A 27,296-nucleotide genomic window follows, 5' to 3' on the forward strand; every position below is an offset into this window, starting at 1 on the left:
CTCAAAAAGAAAGAAGGAGTCAACTCCCAAAAATTCGGAGCACATGGAAACACACACAGGAAAAAGGACCGGACCTTCAAAGGCGGATGCGGAAGTCTGGAGGAAAGTGGAACCGCGGTAAAGAATCGAACGGAGGAAAAGGAAGATAAGAGAAGGTGGTTATCATTTTCAAACTAAGCGAAGGGTCATATGCTGACATTCTTATAAGAGTGAGAGCAAACCCCGAATTCACCAGCTTGGGAGACAATGTCAGCCGCATTAGACTGTCCCAGAAGGGAGATTTTATATTGGAGCTCACGAAATGATAGGATGTAATTACGAACGAATTCTTGAGCCAAATCGGAAAGTCGTTAGGACAGGAAGCCGACATAAAGGCTAGCAGGTCGAAGATCACTATAATCTGCAAAGATATAGATGAAATCGCTGCAAAGGAGGAGGTTCGCGAAGCGTTGGAAAAGCAGTTCGATTTTGTCGGATTACAAGAGTCAGCGGTAGAAACGCTAAAGAAAGCCTATGGGGGAACACAGACCGCCTACCAGTAGAGACAGTACTCAAACTGTTAGCAGTAGGGAGAGTGAGAATAGGCTGAGTTATTTTTCGTCTTAGGGAGCAGGTGGCATTGAAGCGATGCTTTAGGTGTCTTGACTTCGGTCACATTGCGGAGACATGCATAGGCTAAACGACAGGTCGAACCCATGTAAGAAATTCGGAGTGGAAGGCCATATCAGCAAAGACTGCGGAGCAGACACAAATTGCCTACGGCGCAAAGGGAAGGAGGGTGTGGACCGTCGACACATTGCAGGCAGCAGCAGGTGCCCGGGAAAACAGAAGAGCCTTAAAATAAATCACAGATCAAGTTGATACAAGTCAACTGCAACCACTGCGAGGCGGCACAGGTTCTACTCTCACAAACCAACCACATCGATGTGGCTATAATTAGTGAGCCATATCGAAACCACGGTGGTAGCATTTGGATCAAAAACCAAACGGGTCAAGCAGCGTTATGGGCTTGTGAGGAGCAAGCCATCAAGGAAATAATGCAGCACCCGGAGGAGAGTTTCATCAGAGCGAAAGTGAAAGACGTTCACATCTGTAGTTACTATGCTCCACCCAGTACTACACTTGCCGAGTGTGAGCAGATGCTTGCCGCTGTGGTTTCGGATGCAAGAGGACGTTGGCCGACCATAATAACGGACGATTTTAATGAGTGAACTCTTGAATGACGTAGCCGGATAACTAATATGAGGGGATGTGTTTTTCGCATTCGCTGAGCTAAGCGTGGTACTACCGAATGTTTGGGCTTCGTACACTTTCCGGGGAAGGAGCCTGGGGTCTATAGTGGACCTGACATACGTAAGTGCCGTTTTAGCGAGTAGAGTCGCTTGGCATGTCATTGAGGACTATACTAATAGCGATGACCAGGCAATCTGCAAGAAAATTGAGGTCGGGACGAGTTCGAAAAAGAGTTCTCGCAGAATGCCGGGTGGTATGTTCGGAGGCTTTTGAGAAGGAAATGTTTTCCGCGGCGCTCAAACCCTACATATCCCTGAATGGTATGGCTAGAAAAAAAGTCATCCAAATCACCCATGACCCATCACACATGACTGAAGCATGCGACGCTACTACCCCCAGAAGTGCGATTGCTCCCCAATAGGAAACTCATCCACTGGTGGAACAACGAAATGGCAAGCTTGCGAGCCGCATGTTTTCGGCAAGGAGGGTTTGCCAGAGACTCAGGGGAAAGCCCGATGGAGACGGTTGAGAAGAGGCACAGAGGCAACTGCGTGGCCGCCTAAATGAAGCCATTAGGAGGAGCAAAAAGAACTGCTTCAAACAGCTGTGTGATCATGCCGACATAAACCCTTGGAGTGAGGCCTACAGGGTGATAATAAAATGGCTGGCCTTACCACTCTGTTCCCTCACCACTAGCTAAATGAGGGCATAATACGCCCAGTATCTGTGGGGGAGCTGCGGGAAATTTGTGGTAGCATCGGTGACAACAAGGCCCCAGGTTTGGATGACCTTACCAACCGTGCTTTGAAACTGGCAGAGAAGACTAGACCCGACCTTTTTGCCAACACCTTTGAGGCGTGCCTAAAAGAAGAAATATTCCCTGTCCAGTGGAAAAAAAAAAGTTGGTGTTGTTTGCGAAACCTGGCAAGACACCTGGAAACCCAGCATCATATCGTCCTATCTGCTGCTGGTAACAATGGGAAATATGATGGAGAGAGACATCTACAGTAGATTCCGACTCATTGTCGAAGCCAGCAATGGTTTGTCAGTTTGGTTTCCGACGTGATCGGTGGTTTGGTTTCCGACGTGTCCGCTTTACGATGGACGCAATTAGCATGGTAAAATGCGCACTGATTTCTGGCGGCTGCTGCGCCGTGTTGGCGCTGGAAGTCAAAAACGCGTTTAGCTTAGCCAACTGGAACATAATTAAAGGGGTGTTGGCTGACATAGGTGTCCCTGGGTATTTAGCGAATTTAGTGGAAAACTACCTCTCAGAGAGGACTCTTGGTGCGAGACGGATGAGGGCCCCAAAGAGTACATTGTCGCAGCCGGGATACCACAGGGATCGGTACTTGGTCCCCTGTTGTGGAATATCATGTATAATGAGGTGCTTGCTCTTCCCGTCCTAGAAGAGACTATGACTGTCGGTTTTGCTGATGACCTAGTTGCTAAATACCCAGAAGATGTGGAGGTCAACGCGAGCGACATCAGATGAGGTAGTATTGGTGGTGGCAGGCATGATCCATGTCAACATTCTGGCGAAAGAAATGAATGTGCTTTACCATGCAGGACATATGGAGGGCACATAGAGCTTAGAAATGCGACAAGGTCAGAGTCGCATGAACTTTGGCAATGCAGATGGATCGAGTCTACGAAAGTTCGGTGGATGTACAAGCTCATTCCCAACATTAGGGTGTGGCCTGAGCGGAAACATGGGGAGACCAACTACCACATTACCAAGTTGCTCACGGGACACGGTAGTTGTCTCAGGCAATATCTGCACCACTTTGGGTTTGATGATTCTCCGAATTGTCGTAGATGCGGTGGCATATCGGAGGTCCCAGAGCATATGATGTTTCACTTCCGAAGATTTACAATGGAAAGGAGGAACCTGAACCAAGTGTTGGCCAGGAGGGTGAACGCGAAGAATTTAGTTGCGGAAATGCTGAAGAGAACTGAAAAGAGGGGAAGGACGAGTGACTAAAGCAAACCGACCTACCGAACCAATACCTAAATGGTGGTCTCGCGGGGCTGGGGCTAGAGAGATTGGGAGTGGTTTATAGTGAGTTCGAATCCTATCACGTCCGCTATAACTCCGGCGTTTGTATAGCGGAGGAAAGGATAATATTAATGTAAACGGACTCGATTTTCTTTAAATATTGCAAAGAGGTCCCGAACTCGAGGTCCAGAAAGATAGATAAAGTCAAAGCTGGTTTTAATTCTTATTTCTTTTTGAAATCAAGGAAGGTAAGCTGGAAAGGCATATGGTATATACTCTCTCATGGAGCGATGGATTGTATGTGTATGTGATTCCGGGGTGATTATAAGCACGATTCTGGGGCAATACCTAAGCCGAAGATTGTGTATATCTATTCTAGTATACCCAATATCTATTTGGATGAAGATCCCTAATTTGAAAGCATATAAGAGGAAACTACCGGCGGTATATCGTCTGAGCGTGATAAAAGTTTCTATCGTAGTAACGAATACTGCTTTATCTGATAACTATTTATATTTTGGACATGGAGATGCGAAGGGAGATGGATGCGCAAGCTAATTCGAAATGTCCAGCTTTGGATTATAGGCAGCTATGAAAATGTCCATTAACATTTGAAGTGCCTTCTGACCAAGCATGGTGGATACCGTCGTACCCCTTTTGCCCTGAATATCTAAATGAATATGAGCTTTACACGAAACCTTAAAAATGTGTCCCGTTGACATTTGCTGAAATTGTCATACCACATTAGCCCGTCTTGAAGACTAAGGAATTATTTGATTGATCTCCAAGTAATCTGCTGCAATGGAAAGGATACAGTAGACAAGTTTCACACTACCCCGATGAATCCTGAATTGTTTGATACTTCTGTAGTGTCTGTGTGAGGAACCCTTTGAAAACAGAGAAACTGACATCATACCTTATAAACTGCAAATCATTCGATGGGGGACCATGTGTGACTCGATTATCAGAACCAATGCTGGTTGCGTTCAAGCCAGCGTGAAAATGAATATCAAGCAATGCTATCTGCTTTTTGGACGAACTAACTAAATTATTTATCCAGAATTGAAGAAAAATAACCTAAGTGCCAGTCCAGCGCTATGGGCACTCTCGCTATGTGCTGCCTCCCCATGGTGCAGCAACATGGCCGCAGTAAGTCATCTTAATTTCAAACTTGCTAATCACTCCCTGCTAGATGATCCTAGTTGAGAGAAAAAGATTATAGATTCAGGAAATCAGAGTAAGATATATAAATTTATTGCAGTACACTGATAAGGCATTGAAGTTTGATTTAGAACGTCCACAGGTGTCACCCGAACTATGTGCAACTTTTGTCGGGGCTAATTCTTTGTTGACGTGAACTATCTAAAGCATTTGTGCACTACGAGGGGGGACCCATAATTTCCTGGAATTACGCTGTGGTGGGGAGGGAGAGTGGGGGAACCTATTGTTTGACCGCATGTCCGTGCGTGTTACGCCACCTGGGTCAGTGTGCGAAGTTGTGTCGCTGCGAGTGCATCGGGTCGCCTGTGAGATTTTTTTTTAGTGAAACAACTTTTTGCATTTCGGCGAAAACGTAATGACAGAACAAACCGCGGCTGTGAAATTTTGTTTCCTGTTGGGGAAATTGGCCGAGAAAACTATTGTAATGCTTAAGACTGCTTATGGGGATGCTGCCTTAAGTAAAACTATAGTTTACGATTGGTTTTCATGTTTTAAAAATGGGGAAATGTCTATTGAAGACCAACTTCGTTCAGAACGCCCCTCAATGTCAAGAACTGATGAAAACGTCGACAAAATCAATGCCCTCGTTAATTAAGATCGTCGCCGAACCATTGACTAACTCTATGAGATGTCGCGAATGTTAAGGAGTTCAATTCAGAGAATTTTATCCGAAGATTTCCACATGAGAAGGGCTGCAGTCAGATTCGTCCCGCGCCTCCTCACAGATGAGCAAAGGGAGCGTTCACTTCAGGCATGCTTTGAGCTTCAAAATCAGCTCGAAGAGGACCCTAAATTTTTTTCCAAGGTGATTACTGGTGATGAATAGTGGTGCTATGGATGCGACTCACAAAAAATATTAAAGGCAAGCATTTTGCCGCTGTGGAGGAGGTGAAACAAAAATCGCTGGAAGGCTTAAAGGACATCCCGATGAGCGAATTTAAAAAATGTTTTGAACAATGGAAGAATCGATTGAAGAAGAGCGTTGTAGTCAAAGGCGAATACTTTGAAGATGATCAAAATTTGGTGTAAAAATATTGAGAAATAAAGAAGTTATGACGAACTTCCCGTTTTTTTGGGTCCCCCCTCGTATATATTTATGCAATAAATTCGTCATTAGTTATGTCAGTCTAATTTCGAAGTATTCCCGGCTTCAATAGGAAGGAAGATGTGCGATAACGCTAAGTTGCTAGAATCAACTTAGTCATTCTTATGAACAACATTCTATATGCCCACTTGTCTAAATGCATTAGACAATTTTTTGAATCATACAAACCCCTTTGTATCTTTTAGTTCTATTTAATTTTATATTAAGATTGAATAAGCTATGAGCTCTAATATGTAGAGATTATCGAATATGTGTATATTCCATTCAAATAACAAACATAGTCTGCCAGAATTAAATTGCTGATAGTATAATATATGCATATGTACACATATAACTTCCTACAAACGTTGGCGGTTCCATACGTGCCGCACTTTCCAATAATTAAAGCCACAATAGTAGTAAATATTAAGTGTAACTAACGTGGCTGGCTTATTTGCTTAGGCTATTCATGCATGCCTTATGCATTACTAGTAGCAGTGCTGGGAAATCGAAGAATAGTCACACGTACAAAGTTGAACACAATAAAAGTAGAATTATGTCATCGTTTTGCATTTAGATATGACGATGTGGCTATTGTAGTACCGTACTCGCAATTGAACCCATTTTTGTTTGCTCAAGGTGGAGACATCTGGAGCAGTTTTTGCAACATCGAGTCATTTGATGTTTTATTGAACATGACTGTCTGAAACAATTTGAATTTATTTATATCGTTCTATATCTTAGGGTCTAGTAAATTCACCCGCAAGAGGGGACTGTGCCTACCATAATTTTGTTAATGATAGCAGGATCTCATCCGAACTTTCCAATGCTGTGGCATATATTGTGGTCTATATTACTTCTATGTAGGATGAGCTTAATGGGGTTTGCTACTAAATTACTAAACTACTATTAACTGGATGGATGTCATACAAAAGATATTTTCATGCTGATTTTAAGATTATTCTTTTCTGAGACGATTCTCTCTCTCTTATTCTCCTCCTGTACTTTAGAATTAAAACTTGTGTCGAAACTAATCGAGACCTTTCATTTGATACCTAGAACTGTGGGTATAAAAAAAAGATTAAAAACCGGTTGCGATGTTTTACTAAAAGCAAATCTCAGCCCAGCCCATTTTTACATTTTACCGGAAAGAAAATTATGTGGACCTAATAAAATCGGGCTTCAAAGCGCGATCCCTCGAACGAAACATTCATCAGGGTGATTCTCTCGGGTCAAGTATAATATCTACTCTGAGTCTAAATTTTCCTCGAACGAACTTGCCATGGCACATTTTGTTTTATTTGTTTCGGGGGGTAGGCTTTGGGTTCAGAAAGAAGATGAAGTTGCAATAGAAATACAGAAGGCTTCGATATAAGACACTCCAAAAGATGGGCCCTCAAAATTGGTATTCATCTGATTCTAGGAGACAATTATGTTCGTAAATTGGCTCAAACGAAACTTATCATCACAGTTGTTAGTGACAATCAGATCGGAGAGCGAAATCCCAGCGAAATACCTCAATGACTTCCGGGATGACTTAAAGTTCCCAGCGCTCTTTCTTTAAGCAAAGTGAACTTGAAAGGTCAAGATAGGAAGATTTGTCGAAGCTTTTCTTAAGACGCAGATAAAAGGACTATCACTAAACGTCTATGATTTCCACAAACTTCTGCCGCTGCTGGTAGGGAGGGAGGGACTTATTCCCCCACGCTCGGAATTTACAAAGAGGCCGGGAATATATTTCAAATAGATTAACGTATCCAGATTGATTGGAGCTTTCCTAATATGTTCAGGATAATTGCTCGGAAAGATTATGTTAAAGTATGTTAAAAGTGTAGGGTAAAAACGATGCGCCCTCCCTATCATCTTTGCATTTACTTTAAGTTCCTATAATGGATCCTTTAGAAAACTCCAGGACTTGGGAGAATCACCCTATTTTCCCCTCTCTCGTCAGGTCTGTATATAGCAAATATTAGAAAGTTCTATCAGTGCTTTAAAATTATAGGTCAAGAAAAGAGTCACAGTTAATATTTATAAACTCACTTGACAGGAAAAACGGAGCGCACTATGCCGATAGTAATTCAGATGCGTGGTATTCAGAAGAAGCCTCATGTAAATTGAGTTATTTGTTTGCCCGTGAAAGTTGGTGAAATATTTTAAAGAAGGTAGAATTTCTTCGAGTTTAGGATCTGGCAAAAATCGCCAAAAAGAGAAGAGTCAAAAGGTGCAACTAAATCGAATGAAAGGTATCGATTAGTTTTTCTTGGTACAGTTTTATTTTATTTTAAGAGTTCATTATCAGAAACTGGTAGAAAAATCTGAAAAAAATATAATTGAGCGTGGACATGGCGTTTAGCCCTCAAAATAATCTCCATGTTCAATTAAAGTTGACAATAATATATTACAATATTTGTGAATTTACGGTAAAGCCCCATTTAACTTCATACTACACTCACAGTGCATTTAGTTTTAATATTGAGCACGATACTGAAAAGTTTGGTGGAAATCCTACCGTTGTTAATAAAGATATAATAGGTCAATTTTGGGGCGACATTAAAGCACGCCTAAAATAAAATGTCAGTCCCGTGTCACATTTAAATTAATATCAGGCATACTCAATGAACAATGTGTGATGACTAGTGGGATTGCGCGATGTTTAAAAACCATCCGAATAGACCAACGCCAACTGAGCAGGCAGAGCTATCCCAAAGCTTACAGAAATGGTGAATTGACGCAAATAATGCTGCACAACTTATCTAATTTTCCTGCTTGAAGACCGCAACGTACCTTCACACTACTTAAGCCCACGATCTAAAATATTATTTAAAAAAATGTAACAGTGGCTCTCCCGCAGTCTTCCTTCCTTCCTTCCTCCCATTGAATTGTCAAGAAAAAATCATATCTCGGAGGTTCTGTAACCACCATTTTTCGGAAAATTGACTTTAATTACGTAAATAACCTGTACTTAATATAACACAGCGGGATTTTTTGACACAGTTTCCACTTTTCATTCGCTAACTACCGAAAGAACTATTTGATCACTCGCTAAACCCCCAAGGAAAGCATCAGTGCGACTTTCATCGAGGAAGTCGCACGAAAATGTTCACTCTCAGGCCGCATGCGTCGGCAATTTGGTACAAATTTTTTTGCGATTGCCCGTAATATCCTTCTATACAAATTGTATTTCCTAGCATATAGCATGGGCATATAATTTAAAGGGAAAATGACTACAAAAAATGTTAATATTCTTTTTTGTAATACGTTTTAGGAACGATGTACAAACCATGCAAAAGAAAATTTGAGACGTTTGACAGATATTTGGTGATGAGCAAATAATAGAAGGATACTAGGCAAATTGGTCTGAAATATTTAGCATGAAAAGAATTCGTTTTAAACGCTCCAATAAAATCACTGATTTATGAACCGAGGCTACATTACGTATTGCCACTATCAGGAGGTGAGTGGCTTCTAGACCTCGTTAAAGTAGCGCTGGGAAGATAGTTGGTTGATTATGTAATTCCCTGTTCCCAACTTGATTATGGCTTGATAACGTCCTGTGCGTGAAGCATACTTTATCAAGCCGTAACAAAGCCACCCCTCTCCCCCACGACTGTCCAAAAAGCTTGCACTCATCTGCTACTGTTCGGCGCCAACTCGCTAGCCCGCTATTTTGGGAGAGTGGATTCCACTGCAGTTCCTTTATATGTGACCTATTCACTGTAACTTCTGCCTTCCGATCACATTGAGTATGGATGAAAGTCCTGTGCGCCAATCAAATTCATTATTTGAAATAGTATCAGACCAACGTACTCCGACGATACAACGCAGACACATGTTGACGAAAACTTGGAGTTGTCGAGTAATAATTGCGGTTTGAGCACCACCAAAACGATGAAACTTGACTAGAAAGCTTGAATTATAGTAAAAAATTAGGCGATGACGGCTTACCAGGTTACGGTTTCTTACCAGGACAGAGGCAAATTGTCAGATGCTGTCTCACCTCTAGCCTGGGAATAGCTTGACCGAAGCCGCTCGCAGATGTTGAGTACTCCTTCATATAATTCGTAGAACACAACATGACTACGAATTACATTGAGCGCAAATCCGCCCATACTGTTGAACAAAGCTTGACCAGAGCTGAAATTTTTTTTTTGAGAATTGCAGGGTCCTAAGTCTGTACCAACTTCATGTGGGACCAGATTGGAATTCCGATAATGAAGGCGATTAATGAATTTTTCCCTAAATTGAACTCCAACTTTCCCTGCATGCGTTTAGTTGCTTGTGATTACAGGCTGAACACCAAAGTATCTCTGCATTGTCAAACCTTGTTTCACCTATAATTTCATTGGTTTCGCTGACGGGAGAATATATGGGGGGAAGGAATATAGAAGGGTTTTACAGGAATACAAAGTAGTCTGTGTTGTCCTGCATGTTTTGGTCTTTGGATCGCTCACGTTATGCCACAGTATTCTGCTGCCAAAACGAAGGTATGGCAATCTTGATTACAAACCACAGCATATCAAACCTTGTTCTCGACCAGTACCGCATCGGTGGCCATCAGTAGGTGATCCAGTTCCATAAGCCCTTTTGCTTCCTCCTCATAAGCTTTGACTGTGGCATACCTTGTCACAGACCAGCAATTCCTAAATGTGGTTATAACAGTCAAATCAGGAAAAAGTTTTGGACAGCAGTTTTTGTAAGGTTGTCAAAGGTCAATCGGAAGGCCCTGTATACCTACGACTGTCCATATTGGGCGTTCTTGTACAGCTTGAAAAAAGAACGGAGTCTCTTCTTTGATACTGATTAGTTGTAAAATTACATGAAATAACGTTTTATATAACTCAAGTATTCCATGATGGACTTAATCACACTCCAGTACACGCCGAGCCCTATCCTGGGAAGCAGCTCTCAGTTGTGTCTAATGAAGAAGTTTAGGATTTTGCCCTTTCTTTTGTTTTGGACAACCATACCAACATAATTCGTGCAGCTACGAAGAAAACTATGACTCTCCTGAGTAAGGTGATCGACTTCCTTTGTTTCAGGCTGTAACCATTCTCCAATTCTGTTCTTTTTGAAGGTAATGATTTTGCATTTTTTCAATTTGAGGGCAAGTTAAGGTTCTGCATTCCTATGCGAATAAGGAATGGTTGGTTAAAGGATTGTTTGCTTATTTAAGGGCCGCTCTGCAGTTGCAGTGGTCTAAAAGTCATTAGCATTCTTTTGGTAACTATGTTGCTTGAGGATCTGGCAGGAAGGGATGCAGGGTACAGATTGAAAAGTATAAAACTGAGGTGATAACTTTGGGGAGTGCTGTTGTTGACGGAAACCCTGCCCTCATTTATCTTTAGGATTCTTTGTCCCAGAAACCTGAGGTTCCAGACAGAGTTCCCTGGTGATATCTTTTCCTTGCACTTATGCATTCCAGAATTTGGAACTCAACGTTCTCATACGCGTTTTTTACATCCAAGACTGCAGTCATGACATTTTGTATATTTTTTCCTCTCTTGACAACCAAGATGTGAAAAAGGGTTTTATTTAGGCAGGAGGTGGCCCTTTTCAGAACGCATGGCTGTTTTAGATAAGGGGTCTGAGTTGAATACGTCGATAATGAACAATAGAAACCTTATGATTTTAGAGTAAGTCAATCTTATTTTTTATTTTAAAAAACTAAATTTAAATAGTGAAATTGGAAATATACATCATCTACATTCGTACATACCTGCGAATAAGGCTATAAGGATAATTGTGAATCCAACAAATGTTCCGGCAGTGAGAAGTCTGGTGACTTGATCCGATTCACTCATTGTTTGGTAATGAAGACCAAGACAGGCTATGGTGAAGACCTAAAAAGAATAAGAAAAAAACAATTAATGGAAGAACATATATTACGTTTCTAGGGACTACTGATAACGTTACCTATTTTAGTATTAACTTTTAAAATTTTATAGAAAATACTATTAAAATCGGTTTATTGTCTGTCTGTCCATCGATCTGTCCGTCTGTCACAAACGGTTACTCATACTGAAATGAATTTTGGCGGAAAGGTGGGAACTGTGAATCCTCTCGCATGCAGTGAGTAACGTCATTCAAAGGTGAGTGTAAGAAGGATCCCCATACATGCAAATAGGGGTGCAAACCTTTTTTTCTCACCGAATATAACCATGTGAGATATCAGATGAAAGGCCTCGGTTAGTACTTTTCCAAAGTTTTGACATTGGACATTGCAAAGAGGAGGAGTGAGGGGATCTGAAAGGGAGCAATTATTTCAACGACCCGTTCTCAAAGACAACCCAACCGAAAAATCTGAAAAAAATTATGGTAGTCCGTGAGCATGGTATCTAGGTCTCAAAATAGTCCTCATTACGTATATGTGACCAAATAAACTCAATAATGGTATGTTGTTATATAAAAAAAAAAATTTACTTCGAATCCCCCTTAAGTTGATCCGAGATCTGTAAAATGTTGTAGTAAGGTAGGTTAAGTAGTATCATACTGGAAAGTTTGGTGGAAATCCTAATATTATTAACAAAGTTATGGTAGGTTAAAGTTGCCCCTTTCGCGCCAAGTTACTACTCCCCATGAGATAAAATGTCAGTACCACATCGAATTGAATATTTTGTATATTGAACCTATATTCACTACGAGCAACGAGTATATATGCTTTAAGTGGAATCGTGGTGCAGTCAAATATTCTTACGTAAAAAATCAACAAAACCTATCATACCTGAAGCGCCGAACTTCCGGTTTCCCGAATTGTTTCAAATATAATCATATGGAGTATCAAACGAAAGGTCTTGATAGGTACTTTTCGAAGCAGATCATCGCTTTGATGTCATTTATGAACGAGGGGTTCTAGGACAAGTTAGTCCCAAATATTGGAAAGTTTGGTGGAAATTCCGATGTTATTAACAACGTGATAGTAATTAATTAATTTCTCAACTTTTATTGTGGAATAAAATATTGTGGATAATGATAATCAAAACTTGTTTTATTTTTTGTAGTAACTTTTCATCAACCACATCTGGCATTCATTTGGAAAGTGGAGCACAACCACTTCAAACTCCGTATTCTTCCCTCATATTCACAAAAATAAAATGTAATTAATCATAAAACTATAATAGTTTCACAACGGAATTTTTCACGTGTGGGGAAAGCGTCATTAAACTGTCCTAGTTTATATAAAAAGCCACATTTTATTATTTTTTTTTGTTCGTAGAAATTCACTTTGCATGCTCATAAGCGAAATAAAAATAAACAATCTTTTTGAGTGTCGAAACGAAAATAGATTTGTGGCTCTGGGGCTCCAAGCGCAATTGAAGCAAATATTGGACAATCAGAAATGTTTGGGAAACAATACAAAATACTGGGTCATTGCACATATGGTAATCGCTTAATTCTTCTTGCAATCCATGTTATTCTCGCATTCTCATAAATATGCATATACTTATGTGCACATATGTAATCTTTCTTTTGGCAGATTTGTATTAAGTAATTGTGTTAATACCACATTTTCCTCCCAGCATTTTTATCGTTGAGACATTGCATTACTATAAAACTTTTCGTCATGATTTCCATATAGAGAGTATTTTGTTAGTCAATGTTTAAAGGGGGTGTTGTCGTAAGCTCCTATAAGGAACATGGCGTATTACTACATGGGTTAAAAAAGATACTTCCTTTTTTGTCGAATTTTCCTTAATTTTCGCAAATAATGTATTTAGTGGGGGAATATCTCTGTTTTCAATGCGAATCCTTCTGTAATTTTAGACGTGGGATTCTCATCATTTTAGCCCTTTCTATCCTAAAGATCCTGAAGAAGAGATCACTGAACTGTCAAGAACAGAAGTTTATCCACCTTTGAGCTACATTCACGCGATTGTGTGACAATTTAAAATCTGGAATACGTGGTTGATGCACGTAGAAAACCAGCACTTCAATTCATTCTTGCCTCCAGACACCACAAATTGGCCACCAAGCGATCCAGATAGCTCAAACGGACAAAGATTTAAAAGTAGGTATTTTCGAATATTAATAATGGGTCCTGGATTTTCTCAGGGACCCGGGACTTCATTCTAAGATTGATAAGAAATTTGGGGAAGGTGGGGGGTGGATTTCGGAGGTCTCACCAAAATCATGTCACTCTACGGAAACATTTATTGAGGGGTGCTCTTCACTTCAGTGGATAATCCAAGACGCCACTTTGTCACAATCCCGAGATGTGTGAACCGCGGTTTGGTCGAGATAGCATGCCTTAAACTAGGAGAAACACCAGAGTTGGTCTAGCTAACTTAGGCGATGTGAAGGAGGAACTATTACTGAAAGCCTGCGGAACTATTTGGTAGGTGGGCTGTCTACTGTTTGGCAGGTGGGCAGTTCAAAGAGGGGAGAGGATGGCTGGATGAAAGGCTGTGGTTCATGAACGTGAGCCTGTGAATTTGGAGCAAATACCCGAAAAATATTGAAGGAAAAAGAGGAATATGGGACTATTAAAGTAGATAGTGCAACAAGTGATGAGAAGGTAACGAACCTTAATCTCTTTAAGCGAAGTGGTGTAATGCTAATCTCTCCACCAAGGTCCGTGAAGATGGATGGACGACTAGGTATTGATTGTGGCAAAGGCTGTACCGGATCCAGCGAAGAAGAAGCCGTGCATTCCAAGGATGAGAGAATTGAAGCAGTGCTAACAAAAGAAAATGAAAATGCTCTACGAATTAGTTAGTTATATTAAGGTGTTGTTCGAAACACATGCGAGAAGGTCATGGGTAAGTTAGGTTCGACGAACCAATGCTCAGCGAATACAGGATAGTTACAAACTCCTACGGTGACCCCGTTGCGACAGGTACCTACTGCCATCAAAAGGATGGAACGAGCCACTCAAAAAAGTCCAAGGTTGAAAGTTGTAGAGCGCGTAAAGAGGAGCAGAGAAAAATGGAGGATACTTGAGTAAAGCTCGCAACACCAAAGAAAAGCCGAGGGTCTAAGGAACCAGTAATGGAGAGAATGCAAAGTTTGGACCCCAAGTCGGCTCCACGAATAAAATCCCAGGAATTGGGAGTAAATGTTTGGACAATCGTCAAGCCCTGGAAGGAGGTAAAAAGAAGGAAGCGCCGTCCGGATGCAATTGTTATCGAAAGCAGAGGTGACCTCTCTTACGCTAAGATTCTGTGGAAGATCAAAAGGTTTGAAAGACAATGCCACACGGATCAGAATAACGCAGAAGGGAAAATTACTCCTGGAACTCGGTTGGTAGATCCTTTGGTGAGGAAGTTACGGTAAGGCAGTTGACCAACGACATAACTGTGGACGGACCTTGACGAGATCACGACAGAAGAGGATATATTGAGAGAACTGGTGCGGCAATTTCAAATTTCAGACGGCAATGTCGACACAATAAAGAATTTACGGAAAGTGTACGGTGGTGCGAAAACGGCAATCATTAGCTTCCTAGCTATTTGGGCAAACAAGTTGCTGACAGCTGGTAAAGTCAAGATCGGATGGGTTGTCTGCAGGATTTGGGAGAAAATATCTTCTAGTATGTGTTTTAAATGTCTGGAGTACAGCGACATAGCCAAATCTTGGACAAGAAAGCACCGATTGGTTTGACCGGTGTAGGCGGTGTGGCGAAAAAGAACACCAGGCACAAAATTGTGAGAAAGAGCCTGACTGCATGTTGTATAACCTTGTAGGTTTGATGATAAAGGTCACACCGTAGAAAGCGGAAAATGCCCGTTGTTTAGGAGGGAACCAAAAGGAAAAAGGAAATGATATTTATTCAGATAAATCTCAACAATTGTGAGGCCGCACACGATCTTTTGAGCCAATCAGTCCAAGAGCTCGATAATTATCCAACTATACCGACGAAAAAATAAAGCGGTATGGGCCACCGATAACGTATGGCTTACCGAATGGGGAAGCAAGGTTTCTAACAACAAGGTGCTCATATTGTTGGAAGCTTTTCCTTCGCTGGATATTGTTCTCTAATATCGGAAGGTATGGGTACCTTCCGGAAAGGGAGGATAGGTTCAGTGGTAGATATTGCCTTCGTAAGCTGTGCGTTGATGATGAACATTTCCTGGTGAGTTAGTGAACACTACATGCATAGCGACCATCAAGCTATACTGTTTAGTGTAGTGGAGAATAGGAAAATGGACCTCCGAAAGACATAAAGTCATGCCGGACGAAGCAGTAGAGTTCGAAGATGTTTCACGTGGAAATGTTCACTGAGATATTTAATGATAGTTCCACACCAACAGGTACAGCTAGTGAAAAATCTGAACAAATTGTCAGACACATGGTCGCAGCCTGTGATGCATCGATTCCAAGATGTAGAAATAACGCTCACAGATTACCGAAACCGTAGTGGAATGACCAAATCAGACAACTGCGAGCCATACGCCTGCAAGCAAGAAGAAATTACCAACGCACAAATGTTGAGCAGGAAATTGCATAGAGGAAAGCGAGGTACAAAACTAGTCGAAGAGAGCTGCGGAAGGCGATCCATGAAAACGAAATTCCTTTAAAGAACTCTGCGAAGACCCCAATATCAGCCTGTGGGGAGGAGCCTATAGAGCGGTAATGGGAAATTTGAAAGGAAGCAGTGCCTCGTAGATAAAGTACCCGGTTTTATTGCGAAGAATAGTGACCACACTATTCCCACAGCAAATCAAATGCACTATTGCACTCGAAAGAGAGCATCTTACAAAGGATATCGCAAGAAGTATAATAGAGGATGAGCTTACCATTGCTTGCGAAAAGATAGGGCTAGACGGAATATCGAACGTTCCTTTGAAGGCGGCGATAAAAGCAAGACGGGAGACTTGTGACAGTCATTGACTTGTGACAGTAAGGGAAAGTCGGTTGTCAAACGGTGTAGGTCGCAGGGAGAAAGGTGGATTGATACCCACGATGGATTATAAAACCTAGGAAACGCCAGCTGAACCAATACCAAAAACTATACTACCAAACCCTATCTCCTCTCCCCTAGGTAGTCACCGTTTTCTAAACGAAAAGTTGCAGGCGGAGAAGGATAAAGATGAGTTTCTCGCGCCTAAAAATGGGTCAAATTGTACTAACTGGTTCTCCAGGTTGGGACTGGGTAGTGCTGACAACCGTACATGGGAAAAAACTTGTTACGAAGCGGTAACAGGAGCCTCTGACTGGACTGACGATTGAATAACGATTTGCGCATTTTCTCATGCAGCTCCCTATATAGAGAAGGAGATGCTAGGCTAGGCTAGCCGATACCCTGTCCCAATATAGGGCTGATGTAACAGACTTGCTGGAGATGCATTGTACAGGGACTGGTTTCCTGAAAAAGAGCCACTACACCATATAGTGGCCATCCAGTAAACCATGTGCTCGTAGTAGGTTCAATTTCACAGGAATCCCAATTGGGAAGGAAAGAAAACGACTAACTCCACCTTCCAACGCAACTGAAAACGGGGAAAGCAACAAAAGCGAACGACACGGCATCTAATCTCTGGAAAACGAAGAGCTGGAATACAACACTGTGGATCAGTGAATCCTCCATTCGGGTTATTCAGAAAGGTAAAACAACATTTGACCATTCCAATATGGAAAAAGGAAGATAACCCAGCAGAGTGTTAAATTACCGTTCGATGCGGTTACTGTCCCATATAATTAAGATTTGTGAACGCATTCTTGACAACCATACTCGGTTGGTTGTAATAACCGTGATTCAAGCCATGTTTGTCAGGAACTTCGGAGCTACTGACGCAGTACACGCTGCGCGGTTACGCATTCTTGGATCAAGAAAAGACGTTTGACCGTGTGCTGCATGAACTTATCTGGTATGCTTTGCGGCAACACCTAGTACCCTAGAACTGAGCAATTTAAATATCTCGAGTCTGAACTGTGTTATGAAATTTCTTCACATATTAGTGTCTTTCTGACCAACATATCAATGAATGCCTTAAATCTAAAATTTGCCGCAGTGCCATTTGCCCTGTCGTACTCTAGGATTCTAGGTATTGGCCGACTATAAAAGACAAGGGTGTTTCGCGGAAATGGAGACTAATTAGATTAATTCCATAATATACCTTGATCACATCCGGAATGAGGATATCTGCGATGGATATGGGGTTTCACCGGTTGTGAGGGAGAGGGGCGTCTTCGATGGTATGGTCATGAAATTCACGCCAACAAAAATTCAGCTGCCAAGAATAGTTTAAACATCGAACCGGCGCACCTGATCAAGGGAGGCTGATCCGGGGAAAAGGCTGTAGTCTGTCTCCGGTTATGTGTTTGTTCTAAATCAAAATACATACAAGATATTTGGGGGAGGGGGTTTCAAAAATTCTATGGAAGCAGGAATAGGTACCGTGGGTTATCTGAGAAAGTTCGGTAAAGTGTAGAAATTTACTCAGAGGCATCTCAATTGACACCGGTAATAGCAAAACAGCACGTGTGTAAATCAGAGTGAAATTATGCGGTGTTTCCAACGATTAATTAATTGAAATAATAAAACTTGTTGTTTCTTTTTCGTTGGTTTGCAAACTTGTTTGCACTGATGAAGGGAACAAGTGGTTCCCGAAATATCGGTATTTGCAAGAATAAATACCCACACCAACGAAAAAGAAACAACAAGTTTTATTATTTCAACGTGTGTAAATTTTTCGAATCGAGACGAGAGAAGAGAGAGAGAGAGAGAGAGAGAGAGAGAATCAGCTTGTCTTGGTTGGATCTCAGCAACTAGTGTTAAAGCGAGGAATGTTTCTATTGACACATCTTTTAATTTTCATTTCCGAAAATAATTTGGGCCACGCGGTTTGCAGCAGTCCGCAATCAAAGAACTCAATTTGCCGGATGAAACAGCGCTGAAACTGCTGATAGACTGGTGGAAACTCTGGGGGGTCCAGAACTTTGGACGCAATAATCAAATGCGGTTGGTACAAATAAACCTTAACCATTGCAAAAGAACGCTAGATTAATCTATGGTCATCTGTGAGAAGGAAATCAAAGTGGCTGTAATCAGCGAGGCTTATCGTAAAAACAACAGCGTAATGACTCATCTCTAGAGCAAAAATGGGTCCTGCAGAGGGCGTATTATAAATCAGATTTGGTCCATAGAAGCATTTAAGGAGGATGGGTCCGTAGAGTTGCTTTTGAAAAGCCATTATCCCGATTTTTCGGTTTCACAAAAGGTAGCACAAATTAATATTAATCAATCTGATAATGGAACGATGAAATCGCTGAGTTGCGGGCTGCATGCCTTCGAGCAACCCGGAAGAAGACCGGATTTTAACGAAAAGGAAAGAAGCTACTAAGGAGGAGAAGCATTCGAAGCTGGTTTAAGTTCGTTATACCAACCAGCAAGCGGGAATGCTTCGAAAAACTTTGGTCAGAAGCAGATTTAAATCCCAGAGAAACCGTATAGCCGTATCGGGTATCATAAAGATATAGCGTTATCATGAAGAAGTTGAGTAGGCGAACACCAAGTAGCGCTCTTTGTCGCGTACAAAGGATCCCGCAAAAATTATGAACAAGCGTTGAGCATCCTCATCATACCTGTTGTAACTAAAGAGGGACCTGTGGATATTTGCTGGAAATTCAGGGATAATAAAGTTCTCGGTTTGGATTCCCCTTTAAGTTCGCTATTGAAACCAGATCAGACTGGTTTTTATGCATTCAAGCCTAGATGACTATCAGGAGGTCCATGATATACCGACCGATTTGTCTTATATACACAATAGGAATGATACTAGAGAGGGACATTTACAATACACTTTTCCCTATCATAGAATATAGGATTTGCTTATCAGAGTGACAATTTGGCCGATCAACGTCGAGTTCACTCTGCGTCTATGGACGTAGTATTGAAACCAACTCGCAACGAAGTGCTCTTTACCAAACGCTGTGTGGTGATGATGTTTTACGTAAAAGTGCGGTCAATTGAGCTAGGTAGAATGGATAAGGAACTCATTGGCTAAAACGGGTGTCACAAGTTACTTGAGTAAACTAATCGAAAGCTACAGTTTGTTACAATAACCTAAGGAGTACAATGGTTAAGGCAAGGGTACTATCGGGTTCACTTTCCAGTGAAAGATGATTTACACTACAGTCCTTGTCCTGCCCATGTCGAAGCATTTAACGATAATCCTGGCTTCACAACATTAAAAATAAACGTCCTTCAAATTTTACTCAAAATAATTCAACATGAAAATCTCCCAAAACCCTCAATCAATTATTGATTTTTGTTTTTCATATTGTTATTCTGCTATGTTCTTTTCTATGTTAGCGCACAATTGAATGGACTTTGCTTAAGCGGGTCGGCTCAAGAAATGTACAATTATTTACGTACGCTATGTTATGAAGTCGCGGGAACCCAGATGTTGAATGAATTGATGGAGAGAAAGAACTATGATATTTTGTTTAAGGCGAGCCATCGAAAATTTTTGGACCGGAACGGAGATTCAGCTTCAATATGAAATGATTGAAAGTCGCGGATAGTGTGAATTGCAACTTTTGTATCACATCTGTCTTTTGTATTCTGGACTGCTGGTTGGAGGCCGATACCCTTCTATAGCAGAAAATATCCATAATGAAATTTTCATCTTCTGCAAATAATCTGTCGAAACTCTTCTGCCTGAAGTTATCTGTAGTATTTTCCTCCGGTCATATCGAGCTTTTGAATGAGTCAACCAAATTTGAATATCGCGATGCGAAATAGAAAGATACAGAATTGCATGAAAACTAATTATATGCAATTTATGTTTTATGTTTATGTAACTTCATTCGGATGGAATGTGTAGGAATCTGAAACTACATATTCTTCCAATCTAAGATATTTACAACCATTACATCACCATTTGTGTTTCCGCAGTTTGAGAAATGTTTTTAACCTTACACCAGAAGGTTTGTCATTATTTTTTTTTCATGGTTTACAACTTGTTTTAATTAAATAATCAATCCACAGGCAACGCAATCCTATATTGTTCAACCCACCGTGAGATCTATCTAATGGTTACCCTACGCAAAGTTAAGTTCGGTTTCCATATTGTATTTCAGTTTCTCAGTAGATGTGCGAATCCGCCATCGGAGAAGGCCACTTTTAAAAAGATATTAAATTGTCTATTATACTCCAAAGTTGATTCATGGACATTGCTATCTTTTTTTGAGGTGCCAGCAAAAAACTAGAGAAGAATGACACTGAAAGCTCACTGGATCCGAGGAAGCGGGGGCTAGGCTATCTCTTTGATGAGATCATTTCTGAAATGAGTCAAATTGTTGTTGTGAACACACTCAACGCGCTGTTTAAGATTCTAAGAAGTTGACTGAGAAGTGACTTTAAAAAGATCAGTGATGTGGTCTTGTCCGGCATGCGTTATCAGATGAACTTGATTAATGTAACTGTGGTCGATTGGGATGAAATAATTATGAATTATTCACAGGGCGAGTGTCGTTTACATATAAATATTATCAATATTTTGTTGGCATTGGCATTTGCGACTGTTCTTATTCATCTTTTGAGATGGTTGTATAATTTTCAAGTGTTGAATTTCTCATTGAGTAATTTTTTCCGCCCAAGGTCATCTTCTCTTGATATTTTGCAAAATTAAGTAGTTTTTGGGAATGTTTTTGATAATCTTTAAAACTAAAAGTAGTTAAAAATGGTGTGCATAAATAATTAAACGTTTTTGCATAAAATATGCAAGTATGTTGTTGGTTTGTATTGGACAAAAAAAGATAAGTCATTCTGAGCTTATACCATCGAAGCAATTTTTCGCTCATGATCAACTGTACAGACATATATGCAAGAAAACTGAGAGGAAGCTAATAGTTGAGCCCATGAACATATTAGTATTACCCCTCGCAGATAGGCATAGAAATATCTTGGAATACCACATGAAGACAAATGGCTGCATGTCAATTAAACCGGAAGCTCTTGCTTTGTTGGACATTGTTTTGGGTCGCATTTAAAGCCACGTAAAGAATTATAATTACCACCTTCACCGGTTGGTAGACGGTATACGTTTGAACTTTCAACCCTACTCCGTGAGGGGAGAGGACGGACGAGGAGGAAATGTCGAAGGAAGAGAAAGCTCTCTTCTTTCTGAATCCGATAAAGAATTACGGCGACCGCTTTCCCTTATCAAGTTATAGTGTGCCCAAAAAGAAAGTATTTCCATCTCAAACTCAAACCTCAGTCCCGGATGGGAAAACGAAGGTATGAAAGAAAAAGCGAGGGTTCTCTCTCACAAATCTCCTTGAAAAATCGAGGTGGTTTTCGCCCTCCCCCGTTGCAATTAAAAGTAGGAATGAGGAGGGTATTTTGATATTATCATTGTCAAGTTTGATTTGCAATCCCAACTCCCGAAAGTAGAAGGGTAACAAGTCGGGAACCCGAAAACTGGACGCTTCAGGCACGATAGGTTTTGTGTATTTCTTAGTATGTAGCATGTAATATATGCATATATTATGTGAAAGTATGCACTTTCGGATGATATTGGCATTCATAGTCTTGAATTTGCAAAGAAGCAACAATTTTGACGTATTCTAACTTTGTTAGTCATAGTGCGATTTCCACCAAACTTGGTAAGATCATGCTCTATATTACAGCCTACATGGTTGCATGGTACAAGGATGTGAACTTAACGGGGTTTTGCAGCCAATTACTGAAAATTATAGTAATATACTATTATTAACTTTATTTAAAGAGATATCGATATGGAAGGGATTTCGGAGCCCAGGCACCATATAGTGGCAGACTCCTGATTTTTTTCAGATTTTTCGGTTGAGTAGTTTCTGAGAATGACCCTCTTAAAGAGATGATCACTTTCAACCCCTTGCACTCAACACCTTTCCAACAAATGTCAAAACTGAGACTGGCTAACCGAGTCCTTCAATTGGATACCCCACATGACTATATTTGATGAAAAAAAAAAATTTACACCCCCTTTTGCATGTATGGTGGCCCCCCTTTAAATTTGTCACAACTCACTGTATGTGTGAGCGTTCACAGTTCCCACCTTCTATTAAATTTCGTATCAATCGCTGTAACCGTCTCCGAGAAAAATGCGTGTGACAGACGGACAGACAGTTATTTGACTAAGCTCCTCAACAGTTACCTTTCGGAGAGGACACTTTGGTGCGACACGGATGAGGGATCCAAGCAGTCCACCGTCACCGCAGGAGTACCACAGGGCTCAGTGTTGGTTCCTCTCCTGTGGAACATCATGTACAATGGGGTCCTTGTTCTTCCCGTGTCAAAGGAGGCCACGATAATCGGTTTCGCAGATGATCTAGCTGTGGTTGTCGTCGCGAAACAACCTGAAGACGTTGAAATGTACGCTAACGAAACCATTAGCGCAATATGAGCGTGGTTGGAGATGGTTTAGCTTGACCTTGCGGAACAAAAGATGGAGGCGGTCTTGATTACCAATCGTAGGAAGAGGAATACGGTTGGTGGTCACGTCATCACTACGAAACCGGTTATCAAATACCTAGGGGTGATGATTGATGCTAAAATCAATTTCAAGGGACATCTGGACTATGCCTGTGAGAAAGCGGCAAATACCAGCGTATCATTAGCGCGTATGATGCCTAATATTGGAGGCCCAAGATACAGTCGCAGATTACTTGTGACAGGAGTGGTTCCCTCCACACTATTATACGCGGCACCAGTTTGGGAGGAAGCACTAGCGTGTGAGAATAATCGTAGGAGGGTAAATATGACTTACCGCTTAGTGGCGCTAAGGGTGTGCAGCGCCTTCAGAACAATATCCGCCGAGGCAGCGTGTGTTATTGCGGGAATGATCCTGATAGACATTCTGGCAAGTGAGACACGCTGCCTGTATGAGACAAGGAAAATGAATCCTCCTGAAAAGGATGCAGAATACCGAAAGGTGGTAAGGCGAGAGTCGCTGGAGAAGTGACAGAAACGGTGGAACGACTCGCAGACTGGACCTACACTTTGATTCCCCGTATTGAGGAGTGGATCCAGCGACGACACGAAGTGTGGTTGAAAAACAAACTTTACTATGAAAACCAAGTCGGGAAACCGGAAGCTAGAAGCTTCAGGAATGAAAGGTTTTGTTTTTTTCTTATGTAAGTATATTTCAGTGCAGAACTATTCCATTTGTACGTAGCCCGTAATGTATATATCTATTCAGCATGTCAAACTGCTCACTTTGATGGGATATTGGTATTTAGTATTTTGGGTTGCAGTAAATTTACACGGAAAACTTAAGGGGGGGGGGGGGGTGGTTCTAGCCAATTTCTTCAAAAACATAGTACCATACTCTTACTAACTTAATTAGATTAGGAATTGATATGGAGAGTATTTTGAGGCCTGAACACCATATAAGGGGAGCTTCATGATATGGATATGGATATAAGTGGACTTAGTTGCGAATAAATATCCGAGGCACATCCCGGACAAACAAAATGTTAACCATATGAAAAAGGAAGAAAGACTGACGGTTTCGTTCAGGTCAGAAGCAATTCATCACACGCTGTCTCACCTCTGTCCTGGGAGTAGCGTGACCAAAAGTGGCAACAGGTGGAAAAGACTACTTTGTATAATCGCAAAAACACGACAAGGGTGCAAAGTATATCCAAGTTTAAGCGTCTGATGGGTTGCCTCTGCCCTGGACGATACCGTCAGTCTTTCTTTCTTTTTCTGTACTTGGGTGCTATGCTCTAAACGAGAGGTCCGTGGACTTAAAAACGAGGGGGTAAGTTGCTTTCCATTTGGCCCGGTCCAACATTAAGGATCCCTCATATCCAGCGAAGAATCTTCTGAGCCCCACAATGAGTGGAAACGTGTCAAAGATGCACACCGGAGTGGAAAATCGAACGGCATAATTTATAAACAGCACCACGGCCGAAGCCGATCTCACCCCTGAAGCGAAATCACTCAAGCCCCAATGTCAACACTAAGAGGAGAAACCACGAGAACCAGAAAAAGGCCACAGGCCACAGCCTGCCCAACTTGGTATTAAAAAAAGACTTCGGGCCGGCTCTTGCAGAGCATGTTTTCTTCGCCTGTTCAAGATTTAAAAGCTCAAGGAGAAAGCTTGAAAAAAATACCCGTTTAACGGTGGAAAATCTAATAAGGTACATGGTGCAATCGGATACAGTACGGTAGTTACAATGGTGAAAAAGGTCCACCAGCAACTAAAAGCGGCAGAAGTACAGCGGAGACATAGAAGGGAAGCTACTGCAAATAACGCCACGCAAAACGGTAGCAGCTCGTTTAGAGTGAATAGCTAAGGACTGAACAGCCCCGCGAAGCAATACCGGAACGGTGGTGCCGCGGGGAAAGTGTGGAGAAAGTATGGGAGGTTTTAGTCAGTAAGAGTCCGGCACGCGTGTCCTAGATTCCAGATGTGTATCCATGATGGATTTCTCCCAGCCAAAAAAAAAAAAGACAGACAGTTTCTGTCTGTCTGACAGTAAACCGATTTTCATAAGGTTTTGTTTTACACAAAACCTTAAAAAGTCCCGTCATGCTACCCCCATTGAAAACCCCTACCGGTCATTACTCCTTAAAAAGTTACGACGCCCTGGCAATTTGCATATCATTTATACAATTACTGGTAGGAAAATCATCTTAGCGATATGCAAGAGGCTACAGAAAGGAACTGCTGGGTGGTTGTCCTACCAATAAATGTATAAATGATATGAAAATAGGCCCTCTTCGAAGCGCCATAATATTTCAACGGGGGAAAGTGAGGACCTTCTTCTTCCACTTATGTGAGGGGGAGGGCGGTGGAGTGATCGCCGCTATTTTTCAACAGGGTTTAAGAGCGAGAATATCCTGCTTCTTTTCTATTTCCTTTCTCCCTGCGTGGATGGACTTTAAAATTAGACTCTATCGTTGAGAATTAAATAGCCTCAATTGGAGAGCGTCATAATTTGCTAAGGGGAAGTGGCCGCTGTAATCCTGCGCGGGGTTAGAGTGAACAGACCTGTTCTTTCCTTTTGCATATTCTTTTCATCCTCTCTCTCTAACGAGGTAGGGTTGAAAATTCAAACTTTACCAGACAAGTCAGAACACCGGAATCTGGAAGCTTCAGGTATAAAGGTTTTGTTTTCATCTTCATCTTTACCAATTTCCTAAATAGCTAAGAATTTAAAATGTTCCTTGATATATCCAACTATGCCGTTCATATGACTGCACTTTATATGATGATGATATTATACACTCCCTAGAGTGCAATAAATTTATGTGAAATACAAAATTTGAACCTTCTATAACTTTGTTAATAATAGTTAGATTTCCCTCAAACTTTCCAAAATTGTGTACTATATCATTACTTATAATGGTAACAATTGCTTCTAGGATGCACTTAAGGGTGTGGGTGTAAAATGTGGTAACATACTATTATTAACTTTATTTGAGCAGGTATCAGAATCGGATGTATTTTGAATCCTAGATTTTGTTTAGGTCCACCATTATGAATTTTTAAAAAATTGTCGGTTGGATAGGTTATGAAAACGAGACGTGTTACACTGTTCGGGGCGCACATTTTAAGCGCTAACTTGCCAACGTTTCACCCGATATCAAATTTGGGATCAGTTTCGAAAAGTACTAATTAACCCCACGAATTTGATACCCCACATGACCATATTCTGTGAAAAAAAATGTACACCTCCTTTTCGCATGTGTGGTGAGCCCTCCTTAAACTCAACACAAAATGGCTCCATTTGCTATATGGAAAGGGATTAATAGAATACATTTTCTCACCAAATTTCGCAACAATAGCTTCAGTCGTTTCCGAATAAACCAGGTGTGACAGATAGGCAGACATGCAGAGTTGCCATTTCTCCCATTAGGCGCATCCCTTCGTGCGGATAAGGGACTGCTTGCCGGATGCGTATAAATATGCACTTGTACGCATTTGGAGATGTCCGTGCATGAGCATGTTTATGGGCAGGTGGGGTAGTTAGGAGAAAAACACCTATCTGTAGACAAAAATGGCTATGAGGACACCCAGCACAAGAAACCCGTATGGAGAAGAAAGGAGAGAAATATTTACGGTGCAGGGATTAGGAGTTTCAGTTCAGGCGGTATATAGGAGTGGACAAGCAGGCTCCCGGTCGTCGATATTCCTTGACTGCAGTGCCTCGTTGGTGGATTGCTTGGGCATCGTTGCATCGAATACTACAAGCACCTTGAAGAAAGAGGCATTTGAAAGGGAAACATCACCCTCGAGAACACCTGTTCAAAATACATGGAAATATGTCCCCCAAACTGGTCATTCATTAGCCCATAGTGGGGTGACTACACCTGGCCGGAACATGTTGCAGGACTTAGTGTTTGATCCATTAAGGAGAAGCTAGCTAGCTTTGATGAAGGAAGGAAATCAGGGAAGCTCCCGTAAGGCTAATAAAGACGGAAGTGCTTAGTGGGAAAACCAAGCAAAGGAACAGCGTCAGGATACGGACGAATCATCGTTTGCCCTACTCGTAGGAAAAATAATACAGCTGTACGAATTCATAAAGGACAAGCACAATGTGCACCAGGCCATCAAAAACATGGTTCGGGCCATTCGGGTACTGTAAAATAGTGCCAGGGACGAAAAAAGCCTCGAAGAAATCAAGCATCACACAGGCAACACAAGTGACACCCGCTCAAAATCCAAAGGGCGGTAAGCTTGAAAAGGGGAGTAGAGAGGGGGCGAACGATTCTTTCGGATCCTCGTAGGACGCGAAAAGGCAAAAAGGCCTCTCACTGACAAAGCGGAAGGCAAACAAAGTTACCAAAATCCTGAAAACTGCGGTGCCAGCTCCAGTCGACCC

At 41.4% G+C, this 27,296-nt stretch overlaps 1 protein-coding gene across 1 annotated transcript in view; it reads right to left on the reverse strand.

The window, feature by feature from the left end:
- LOC119657700 overlaps nt 1-27,296 on the reverse strand; it is a 45,203-nt gene that overhangs the window by 7,832 nt on the left and 10,075 nt on the right. The window contains exon 2 of the mRNA XM_038064739.1: nt 11,254-11,377. Within this exon, the coding sequence (XP_037920667.1) occupies nt 11,254-11,377 (124 nt within the window). The remainder of the gene's footprint in view (nt 1-11,253; nt 11,378-27,296) is intronic.

The sequence above is a fragment of the Hermetia illucens genome, chromosome 5 (genome assembly GCF_905115235.1).
Source record: "Hermetia illucens chromosome 5, iHerIll2.2.curated.20191125, whole genome shotgun sequence".
Classification (NCBI taxonomy): domain Eukaryota; kingdom Metazoa; phylum Arthropoda; class Insecta; order Diptera; family Stratiomyidae; genus Hermetia; species Hermetia illucens.